General features: G+C 40.6%; 1 protein-coding gene and 1 long non-coding RNA gene across 2 annotated transcripts; both read right to left on the reverse strand.

Annotated features, from left to right (window-relative positions):
• Positions 1–228: 228 nt before the first annotated feature.
• LOC119744682 lies at positions 229–3,716 on the reverse strand. Its single transcript, XR_005273585.1, has 3 exons — positions 3,616–3,716; positions 3,059–3,153; positions 229–1,170 (listed from the first exon to the last, which is right to left on the reverse strand). It is a non-coding gene; the product is annotated as an uncharacterized LOC119744682 (long non-coding RNA).
• Positions 3,715–11,491, reverse strand: LOC119745008 (GLIPR1-like protein 1). Its single transcript, XM_038221234.1, has 3 exons — positions 11,279–11,491; positions 4,323–4,575; positions 3,715–3,722 (listed from the first exon to the last, which is right to left on the reverse strand). The coding sequence occupies exons 1-3, from the start codon at positions 11,429–11,431 to the stop codon at positions 3,715–3,717; spliced, it is 414 nt and encodes a 137-aa protein (XP_038077162.1). The 5' UTR covers positions 11,432–11,491.
• Between the last annotated feature and the right edge of the window lie 886 nt (positions 11,492–12,377).

Below are 12,377 nucleotides of genomic sequence, written 5' to 3' on the forward strand. Positions count from 1 at the left end.
TTATGGTTGGGGTTAAAACTCCTCAGATCAATTGCACTTGTTTATGCCTTCCTCACTGATTCACCGACTGACTGACTGACTATCACTTAATAGACTTTCTGGTCATGACTCCAACGTCACAAGAAGTGATAGTTTGGGTAAAGAAAACACCGAAAGAGAGGGAACCTACGGGGAATATTTAACTCAATTTAAAACAAATTGAAAACAAAACAAAAACAAAGACAAAGATGAGTCACCACTTGATTGAGTTTAATGATGCATGCGTTACATCATCATTGTCACACAAGTTCATAAGCTGACAACTCTTATACTTGCAATATTAATCTCTATTTCACGAGAATCACATTAGAGTGCTTGTCTAAATTAAAATCAATCGTACCTTCCTAATCAGCATCTTAACCATATGTTTTACCAATTATGCAAAATTAATAGTATATTTAACCATTATCATCTTCGTAAAGTTGTTTAAAGCAGCTTTTTGTGAAGAAATAAAGAAATAAAGAAATAAAGAAATAAAGAAATGAAGAGATAAAGAGATAAACAAATAAACAAATAAACAAATATAACAAATAAAGAAATAATTCGGACAAACATGTGGTACTTTGGTTAAATGAGTGGAAATGATTTTCTAGCATAATGGATCTACTTTAAAGAAATGTTACGGGTTCGCTTAAGCATAGGCAAACATTTACCCGATTTTGAGCATTTCCAATTTCCGGACACCACCGTTTATGACTTTCGGGTTTAATTTCATGACACCGAAATGGTTCACAAGATTTTTGACAAGTTAATACTTGTACCAACATTTTAAATGAATGAAATAGAAGCTCACATACAATGAAGTTCTATATACCAACATTGAACTACCAAAGATGAGGAAAATCGGGAACAGTTTGCTTCGAATTGCGAGAGGCCTCATACATTCCGGATCATAAGGCCCAGGAACTCCCACCACCTTAATATGGTAAAGTTAAGTTCTTAGAGGAAAATCTAAAGAACAGATATCAATTACAACATTTCACTTATAATTAAAAGAAACAACAAATTACTGAATCGTGCATCTTTAGTTATAATGCTAATAAAGTGGTGGCTTTGTGCTGTGATATACCTATCCATCATTATTCTCGTGATTCACTGAATGAGGTTCCGTCAGCATTGCCTATCCTTGGGCTGCGGGAAAAAATGTAACAGAGAGAAATGAGGAATGGAAAACGTGCGTACCGACGTTTGCGAATAAAGCACCAAGAACAATATGTAGACCCACGTGAGTGGATCTGGTATTTGTTTAGACTCGAGGACAAGTCGTTAGTCAGTCGTGTTTTGTCCATCGGAGCCACCTACTAGTACGACGCTTACTTGTGTATCGTGTTTATATTAATTCTTAGCCTCCCCATAAATATGTCTATAACGACTTCCGATATTATCTATTTATGCGCCCGGCGAAATGCATATGCATTACGTTTCCATAGAGAGGGCCAATGATAGCACAGACGTATTGCTGAGGAAACATCCATTATTAGAGTGGGGATATCTTTCGCTTGATCAATGCACGCTTCTTTTTCTGTTTTCGAAGGATTTTCATAAATATATTACCGTCCATGGTGAATTAGAATATATAATGTCAAAATCTTGTTTTTCGAATGAGAGTACAATAATAATTATGATGCATGGAATATATACCAAATGACCCAGGAATTAGCTTTGACCCTCTAGCAATCGATTCGCTCCAGGCTGTATTATGTTGTATGCATTCGCCACACACATGGGCGGTTTCACCTAAAAAGTACAAACAAAAGAGGGACAATAGGGGTTCCCCGATTGAAGGTGTACCAGTGGCGTAACTACGGGGAGGGGGGGGGGGGGACATGGGGGAAAGTGTCCCCCCCCCAGGTCCGTGTGCCCCCCCCCCCCCCCCCCCCCATTTGAAATCTCGAATTCACACAAACAATGTATACGATGCCATCAGTGCAGTGCCCCCTTGAAAAATTGGTGCACCCTCAGGTGCCCCCTAGAAGCTAGCTTAACCCTAGTTACGGCGCTGGTGTTTACACACTTGTGTGCACGCATACTGAAATTTGTATCCTTGTGGAGACATTTCTTTGTTCTCGTGCACACGATCTGATACACTGTGCCCGCTGGAGACATGCACACAATAAGGAACAAAAGATTGTTTACGTCTCCACAGGGCAATTTCTATAGATGAATACGTCTCCACAAGGTTTTCACGAACTCAAAAACTAGGAATTTCCAAGGTGGGTTGATTTGTCGTAAATGGAAGAGTTTTAGAAAAGGGATATTGATTCCAAATTTCAGCCAAGGAAATTAATTCTGGTAAAAATAAGAGCATTTTGAAACTACACTTTCAAACTTGAAAACTTTACTGTCCATACACGAGCACGCGTGTCCGAGACCAGTGAATGCCAGGTGTAATATCCTCCTGATTCTAAGCCAGTCAGAGTGCTCTGTCCAATTTTGGTAGCAAGCTGCATACGTTGTGTACAAACCCAGTTTTTTAAACGTTTGAACCCGGGTACAGATTATTCCAGTCTGTAATGTGAATCGACGTACACTTCTATTTAAGCCGAGGATACACGAAACGTTCTCGCATGTGCCGTACCCGTACACTAAAGTTAACGTAACCACCCGGGACTAAAATCGTGATGAACGTTTGCCAGATTTAGAGGTTTTTTGTCACTTCGTGAGCAAAGCGACGATGTATACACGCGGCGGCGCAGGCGAACTAAAAAGTGGTGCCAAGTCGGTAATTGTTTGCGTACGCGGTGGCTGGTTATCGCGGCGGCGGGTTATCGCGTACCAAACAAGAACAACGTCTAGCCCCTAGACCAGATTTGTCGCAACCCGGCCGATTACGTACTAGTCTTATACCAGCCGTGCCGATGAAGTTCGACTGAAGTTCACTGACCGTGAAATACGACTAGCTAACGACTTGTCATCAAGTCTAGTATTTGTTGAGTCTGCTTGGCAATCACGTTTCCCCGAACGTCATGGGAAACAGGAATCCATTTTATAAAGAGCTGGATTTTTAAACAAAACATACCGCACAATCCCGCATCACAAGTGTCGTATCCAGATGGGCACTGCGTACATTGGCCTCCGCTTGCGTACGGCTTGCTACCTTCGTAACGCCACGGCCTGAAACAAAAAAATAATATCAAACTTTAGAATTATTGGATTGTTTGGGAGTTTTAAGTGGGGTACCAAACTGTTGTAGCTTGTCCTTCAATATTTTAATAAACTGATTTGTATTTGGCTCTGCAATAAAATAAAGGTTAAAGTGTTCCCTTCGGAATCGAATTTGCTTGTGCAACTCAATATGATTTTCCCCGAATATATTTCATTTGTACAAATTATGACATTAAGGGGAAGTGTTTAATGTTTCTGCTGGGCCCAGAGAGCCAGCCTTTAGTGTAATTTCTTTCTAACCGACCGATCGTCCGACGGACTGACAAAAGGCGACCGACCGACCCACCGACCCATCGACTGACCGACCGACCGACCGACCGACCGACCGACCGACCGACTGACCCCTCAGTACACCAATGTGATCGTGGACCTGCTTCAATTGCCTAGACTACTTCTCTTCTATTAACGTACCCTCCACTCCCTCTTCCAAAGTCGCAGACGAGGCGGGCAATATTTCTTTTTTTTGTACAATCAGTCTTGAAGGCACAGCCCATGTACTTGAAGTCGGCGTTAACCATCTGAAAAAAGAACGATATGCTGTTAATGTTAACACCCTATCAGACTGGGCCAATTTGGGTCTTTCCTTAAGGACCGAGTAGGGGTACATTGTTCCCTCATGGCCTAATCTGTATAAGCTTACGAGGATTTTCCAAAAATTTAACAGGAATGATGTTGGCTGGCTATTATACGCAGTCCATTAAATATTATAATTTATAATTAAATATTATAAATATTAATATTTTTTCTCATTTATTGTCATTTTTCTCATTCATTGCGTGTACATTTCTATAATTTCATTGAAATGCTTTCAGATTATTTTGAATATGATTGGGAACCATATTCTTCAGATAAATTCTAGTTAGAGGCGCTATGGGCTCCGTGCACAAGTACAGTACCCCTTCAATGGCCAGAAAAGGAGAGTTGGGGGAGAACTATAGGCTGGTTCCCAGTCCATCCACTGCTATTTCGAATGATCCAAAGTTATTGGGGGCGGGGATTAGTCTGGGAGACCATCGCAAGATAAATTCGAACGCATAAAAGCTTTGGCACATATCGCGCCCGAACCAGTTCAGTGCAAACACGTACGTACGGACTAACGAACCTTCGGATTGACGAACCTTCGAACAATCGAGCGCTCACCTTTAGGTATTCGTCACAGCTGAGGCAGGAATCGGGCCCAAAATCTTTGTACTGCTTGTCCTCTTCCAAATACCCCAGTGCCACTCCCGGATCGGTAGACTGTGAAGATGTCTTTATCTCATAGATACGACCCAGATGAGGCTTGTCCGGTAGCGTAGTGGCGCCTCTGTAATTATAGGAGCAGGTGTCGGCCCAATACTGAGCTCTCGCCTCCAGGTCGTCATCCCATGACTGACCGGATACAATCAGAAGATAATATGGGGTTATTATGCATTCTAAAAGTGGATCTGGAACTTCACCTCGGGACAACCTCCCCACCCCCCCTCCCGAAAAAAAAAAAAAAACGAAAACTTGACGTCGCAAAAAAGGCAGCTACTGCGAACAGCCGTACACCACAATATATTTTCCTCCGCCCTTGCCTTGGGAGGGGTGTAGCCTAAGATAAAGTGATGAATCTAATGCCTCTAGGGCGTTCGACATAGAAAATACATAGAACATACATAGAAAATACACCAAACCATATTTGTCATGTTTATTTTGCCCACAATTACATCTAATGCTGGGTATTTATCACACACACACACAAATGATCATCTTCAAATTTCCCCTACAATTCGGCTGAGGCGGAAGGTCAAAGTTAGGTGAGTTCAAAATACCGAAATCATTAATGTTAAAACAAACAACCTTTATTCAAAAACAAAACCTGTTCAAGGGATGAAGATGAAACCTTGTATAGATCACTGACGGAACCCTTGTCCAAAGAAGTACCAACAATTTGTTACGCCATTGTGACATAAGCATATTTAAATTTGCCTGCGATTTCAGGCCAAAAATTGACAAACTATTCTCATCTTTAACAATTTGAACTTAATTGAGGACCCTGTTCATTTCGCCATGACTCCACTCGTACATCACGAGATTTCCTCTCATGTCTTGATGAAGAACATTTAATATTTTGTACAGAGGACAGACAGCTGTCGCGGGCAAAGTGGGAATCCGCGCAAAGTTGGAATTCCCACTTTGCCCGGCTGGGCAATGTGGGAATTCCAATACTGCCCGGCAAAGTAGGAATATTCCCACTTTACCCAGGTTCAATAGTAGGGCAATGTATGAATATTACTGGGTACTTTGAACAGCCCTTTGCCCAGGTTCAGTAGTAGGGCAATTGTGGGATATTACCAATGTTTCATTTGCACACGTCTTATACGTGTAGCGGATTGATCGAAATTCCCACATCGCTCAGGTTTAGAAGCAGCGCAATGTAGGAATAGTAATTTCAATACCCCTTAACAATAGCTCTTACATCGAAATTGACGGAAACTCACACTTTGCTCAGGTTCAGAAGTAGAACAATGAAGGAATATCACCAAATAGGTAATTTTAACAGCCCTTTCCTATAGCAAATTACATCAACATTGAACGAAATTCCCACTGTTGCCCTGGTTCGGTAGTAGCACATTATGTTGGAATCTGGGTTAATTTGGAATTAGTGAAAGGGGAATCTTCCTCCCGAGTTTAAAATGTAGTAATTCACGAATGATTCCCAAAACATTTGGTGGGTTAGGTGGTAACAAAATAAAGGAATAAAGCCGATGAATATTTAAATACCCCCCTCTAGCAGCAAATGGTTCAAAGGTGATTTTATGAGAGTTATTGATGTTAATAGTACATAAAGGCAATATTCCCACTTTGCCGCGCAATGTTGGAATTCCCACTTTGCCCTGGGCAAATTCCGAATTTACCCAGATTCCCACATTGCACGTGACGCAGCCACGACCCAATTTTTCGTTAGCTCAAAGCAGAATTTTATTATACCCGTACAAAGACAAAAAAAACACAAAACAGGTATTTTTAGATGTAAGCACATGTTGCATAAACTCCATATTGAAGTCTGCCGCTTCTGTTTCTTTTTTAGAGCAGCCATGTGCAGCTGCAGCAAGATGCGCTTCATAAAGTTGGATAATTTTCTTCTATATTATTTGACGGGACAACAACAAGCTTCAAAAAGAGTAAACAGCGATCACACCCCATTTTTTGTCTTCTTTTTTTTTTTTTTTTCATAATTTGTTTGTCTGGCTGGCTTTTGAAAACAATTTATCAATGCTAATTAATATTCATTAATATTCATGAATATAAAGCAGGGCGATCAATTCCTTGACAATATTTTCGGCAAACAGTAGTGGACAATTCGCCCTCTCATTTTCAATCCGCCGTCCGGTGTCGTGAAAAGCAAATATTTTATGTTGTATATTATTCAATTAATAGTTCGTACAGTGCATATGCAGTACAGCCGCACAGCAGGGACTGCCACGTCGAATGCCATGGGCGTCGCCAGGATTTTTTCTAGAGGGGGGCAAAGCACATCCCCCCCCCCCCCCCTAAAAAAAATACCTGTACTTTTGCCAGCATATTCTCAATTTATCATTTTTTCGAGGGTGGGCATGGGGCATTTACCCACCACTTTTTAGATGATAAAAAGTAGTAATTAAGTAATAAAGTATGTCAGGAGCAAATGTGGTCCATTGGGCCATGGGCAGCGCCGGCATTTGTCTCCGGTTTCAGAGAATATTTCTATTCCCCCTGGATGGGATGCTAGGTAATGCCGGCACCCATTTACACGCCTGTGTGGAGAGAGGCAAGTGTTGATGCAGTGGCTTGCCAAAGGACACAACATATGGCCAGCAGCTGAATGCGAACTCCTGACCCTCTGATCATGAGTCACAAACCCTAACCACACTACGGACCAAAAAGGAGTTTGATCACTGCTTGCTCAACTGGAAGTTGGTTGCTGCCTCGGCAAATAATATGGAAGACATAATCTAACTTTTGAAGCGCATTTCTGATGCTGCACATCAATTTGGAAATTGACGAAGCCTCTAAAGTCCCTATCATTTAAAAATACACGTTTTATGGCTGTTTTGTCTTTGCGCAGACGTAATTAAATGATATTTTGAATTATCGATGGTTCGTGGCTAGACTGTACGAATCATTAATTTTCTGCTAAGCAACAAAATATGCTTATTTTCGTAAAAAATAATACATTTTGTGGCTTTTTGCATGGTCTTTGCAGGGCATAATAAAAGTTTGCTCTATGACAAAGCCTCTACAATCCTTGGAGTTAATGTACCACATGGCTATCATCTAAAAATACACGTTTTATGGCTGTTTTGTCTTTGCACAGACGTAATAAAATGAAGTTCTGAATTATCGAAAGAATGGTTCGTGGCTAGACTGTACGAATCATTAATTTTCTGCATAAGCTAATTTTCTAAAAGATAATGCATTTTGTGGCTTTTTGGTCTTTGCAGGGCATAATAAAAGTTTGCTCTATTATTTCTGGGTCCCATTGTAATAGTTTATAAAATTAGGCCGCTGCTGAACGGCGGAGGGGATTGCAACCGCCCCCTCTAAATCTGATACTGTAGAAGGAGGCTTGTTGGAAATGAGAGGGTGAAATGTCCATTTGTCTTTGATGAAAACAGTTGTTCTTCCTCGTTTCTACTCATGAATATTAATTTGTGATGACAATTTGTTTTAAAGCCAGCCATCCAGTCAAAGTATGAGAAGCAGAAAAAAGCTGCCTAATATGGGAGACGTGATCTAATTTTTTGTTTGGTTCACATTATGACTGCTCAAAAACAGAAACAGTGTCGGTTGACTTCAATTTGGAGTTTGACGGAGCCTCTGAGTCCCTGGAGTTTATGTAACATATGCATATCATCTAAAAATACATGTTTTTATTATGGCTTTCTTGTTTTTGCAGGGCATAATAAAAAGTTTGCTCTGAGCCAACGAAAGAATGGTTCGTGGCTACATTGTACGAACTGTTGAAACTTCTCCGTTTAGGTATCAAGGGCGGATCCGGGGGGGGGGGGGGGCAAAAATTGTGTTCTGGATCCGCCCTTGTTAGGTATGAGAGCAAAACTGGTGAGGTACCATTGCAATCAGTTATGGCGAAAAAAAGAGAAGTGTATGGACTTAAATGATTCTTGTTATTTCACCCTGGGGTTATGGTGCGTGTGCCCTTGGGCAAAGCACTTAATTTGTCACTCATCAGACCGGAAGTTACAATGAAAAGACCTTTAAACCTTAAAAAAAATTGCTAAAAAGTCAACTGTGAGAGATATAATCAAGATTTGGCTATATATAGCACAGTTAACATAGCTCTTGAGCTTTCTGGTAATGACGTCACAATGACGTCATTAAGTATCTCATTACAAACAAATAAAGATTGTTATATTTAATTTTTGAAAATCAATATAAAATCAACCGTTACAGATTTGATTTTGTTTTTATGGCAATCGATACAATATTGCAGGGTCTTCATTTTTGGAATTAAGTGCAAAATCACGTGACCCTTCCTTCCGCTCGAAACCGGAAGTGCCTTATAATTTGAAATTGGCAAAAGATGTAAACTTGCTTTCAACGATGTGAGTGTCTGCCTATAGGCTGTACTTTAAAACAATATAACAGGTGACGTCATAAAATGTTAGAGCGCTCTCTAGCGGCATGTTGACTAAGTCAAACATGAATTAAACATGCACTTTGAGTTGATCAAGTTATAGGTTTTGCCCTTCACCGACGTTTAAACACTGTATACCCAGTGTGTCAAAAAAAATAATTCCATCTTAAAATAACACTTTGAGTTGCTGTGTGTGGCAAAGTTTGCGGTAATCAACGGCCCAACACCGTGTGGTTGTTCCTACAACCTCTAGTTTCATTTGTTTTTTTTTGTTTTTTCATTCTAACTTGGAACACACCCCTTAACCCTAAAGGAGCAGGGTTATTTTGACCATCTCACAGCCGGAAGGGGGGGGGGGGGCGGATTCGGCCCCCCTCAGATCTTTGCCATTGAGTGACAACAAATTATGAAACTTGTCGCATGCATAGAACAACTTAATATGAACATACCCCAAAGAATTCAGGACTATAGATTAAAGGGTTTTGGAATTATCGGCTAATTAACTATTCATTTGCACCAATGGCAATTCCGCTTTGCGTACACTACATTATGGAAAATGTGAAATTTGTCGGAATTTTATGTTTTTGGTATCAAAAGATGCGCACGACTCGAGGCTAAAAAGTCAGGAAAGATCGGGTCGGATTCCGCCCCGGCCCCTTTAGGGTTAAACATCGGCGGCGGAACACTTTTAAAAGTGGGGGGGCAAGGTCCAGTTACTGTTCCCGGAGCAGGATTAAAGCAAAATCAAAGCAAATGGGAAAAGTGTGAAGTTGGTCCGAAACGAAAGTGTGACCTACGTAATGTCTGCTAACCTATGCATGTGGACTATTCCTACCGTAATTTTCGGAATATAAGCCGCGGCTTGATTTTGCCAATGAAAATGTTTACTGCGGCTTATACACCGCGCGGCTTATATTCCGAAAATTACGGTATATCCCTATTTTTCGTATCATTTTTCTAATTTTGTGTCGCCATACTCACTTAGGTATAAGGCCTATTGTCAAATTTCAACCCCAACCAGGGGTGTCAATCGCTTTTCAAAAGTGGGGGGACATACCTTGATCAGAACTGATGCGAGCGTGAAGCCCTTGAGGCGTGGGGTTCGGGGCCCGCTTAAGGGCACCGAAAAAAAAAAATTGGATTCTAGATGCTCTGTGGTGCAATCTGAGGCAATTTCTGACCACTTTAACCAATATTTTCTGAGCAAAAGATACATTGTAGTACATAATACTATTAATAGGGCTCGATAAATGAGACACGTGTTCAAAAATCTTTTTTACCTCTTGTATCATTTTAATTAACCTCGTTTTTTAAAATCGCTCCTGGTAAAAAGTGGGGGGGGGGGCAAAATAGCTACCTATTCAAAAGTGGGGTGGCAACTGCCCCCTCTGCCCCCCGGTTCCGCCGCCGGTGGGGTTAAAGCCGGGAAGGGATACGTCAATATTTTAAACTCGAATATTTAAATATACATTGGCAGGCGAAAGCAAAGTCATCAAGAGCCATCAGACATTACGATTTTCTTTTAAGTTCATAAATAAAAAGACGAATTTGGCAACACCATTGATAATAGATTCATCTGTTGAACTCAGAAGAAATATAGATTTTTGACTGTTTGTAAGCAACTGTAAAGGTGCATTTTTTTTCCACTTACAAAGTTAAAGATTTGTTCCCGAAGTCCGAAGAGCACTGTATATTGGACAATTGAGTAAAAAATGGATCTCCGATTCAGCCTCCAGATTACAGTGAGGGCAATTTCGCTGGTCCTATTCGATACCTACATACCTTCCAATTTCTATAAAAAGCTTGTTTGCAGAACATATAAACAGGGCAAGATAAGTTCGATATAAAGATTTATTTACGGATCGTAGATACAACTCGAGCTCAACAGTTTGTTTTCAATGTACGGTTAATAAGATTTTTAATTGATATATCTTCCTATTTTCCTCAGAGGTTCATTTTTTCAAAATCTGTGTGACTGTAAAATAAACAAATTAAGTGATACGAGGGATAGATGATGTAACGAAATAATTAACGAAAAAAGGGCTAAGGAATTTTCTGGATTTTTTTTCACTGTCGATCTTCTCCACTTAAAAGTTTAAAAGTTTGTAAAAGTATATAAGGGGCATCTTGATGTGGGCATGTTTATTAATCTTTTAACTTTTGACATGTTTATTAATGTGTTTACTGTTCTTTTTCGTTCTTTTGTAATTTGTTTACCCATCGATTTCTTGACGCGCAAGACATCGGGGCACGTATGTTTGGTAATGTTTGTACCATCGGGAGCACTCTTACCGCCACAAATCGAGCTTATAGAGTCTATGTTCGTTGGAAGTTTCATGTTCTTGCCCAATATCGTTTGGAAGAAAACTCGCGGAAAATTACTGCATACGGAAAAAAAAGGCAACCGCACAAAATCAAAGGTTAATGGTCACAGCCCTATCACCCCCCCCCCCCCCCAATGAATATGCTTACCAGTTTCGGCATGTCGGCGGCTTCAGGATCCACGTTTCTGCGCAAGTCATTGATGTATTGCAGGATGTATTCTTTGAACTCCGGCTTTGTCATCTGGGCATTGGCGGGTCCAAGAATGAGGAGCACTAACATCAGAACACGTCGCGTATACATAGCGGAGCGAACAGCTTAACCGTGCACAAATCTATGAAACTCAATACGTGAGCAAGCAGAGGTGTGCCTCACAATGTCCGAACCAAAAGCGCTTCGTTCTGGTTTTATAGGCCTGATGCTTAACCAGTAAACTCCGCCCACAAGAAACTGAGGGTGATGGCACTGACGCAGTCGATGCAATGCTACAAAGTCACTCCCGTTGTGGGATGTACTAGGCTATCGTGCCATCCTGGGCTTATCGAACTATAGAACTTTCCATATACAAACAACTGTAATGATTGATAGTTGAATGCTCTTATGAAAAAGCAAGCTCAAGCTGATTTCCATTGGAAAAAAAATGCCGACTCTGCTCGATCGAAAACACTGGTGTTGATTAATTGAGGATGGTCTACAGTGAACTACCCCCTGGAACCTCTTGCCCCAAAACACTGTTGAAATGACTCTTGCGAATCAGTATTTGTGGCGTTTGGCTGGATATCACAAGTTGGTTTGGAAATTTTGCCTTTTGCGAAAATCGAAATTTTCGGCAAAAATAATCTTGGCGAGAAGTGGTTGAAAACTGACTATACTTCCGTTGTATTTGACGTCACATAAGTTAGCGAATCAGAGAAAGCTTCATGCAGTTGTACACGTAAAATGATCTAAATACACACAAGTCTACTGAGTAATGAGTAGTAACACGGATGCCCTTTATTTAAGTAAACGTAGAACTTGTGGACGCAGGGTAATAACCTTAGGAACTTTAGCGTTCCTTTTATCATTTTTGGCCCCATTTTACTAGCATTATTACATTAGTCAGCCGCTCCCACGTCACAAGATAGTAGTTTTGGTAATGAGAACACCTGAAGTGAGGAAACCTACATACGGGGAATATGAAATTGAAAAAATATAAAAATTTAAAAAAAATTAAGGTCGCCACTTGATTGAGTTTAATAATGCACGGGTT

This window comes from Patiria miniata, unplaced genomic scaffold (assembly GCF_015706575.1).
Source record: "Patiria miniata isolate m_02_andy unplaced genomic scaffold, ASM1570657v1 HiC_scaffold_7, whole genome shotgun sequence".
In the NCBI taxonomy this organism is placed as follows: Eukaryota; Metazoa; Echinodermata; class Asteroidea; order Valvatida; family Asterinidae; genus Patiria; species Patiria miniata.

Coding starts and splice junctions, on each gene's coding strand:
- LOC119745008 (XM_038221234.1), bottom strand. CDS start 11,431: ATGTATACGCGACGTGTTCTGATGTTAGTGCTCCTCATTCTTGGACCC. Junction 4,576..11,278: donor CCGCCGACATGCCGAAACTG/GTAAGCATATTC, acceptor GTATCCGGTCAG/TCATGGGATGACGACCTGGA.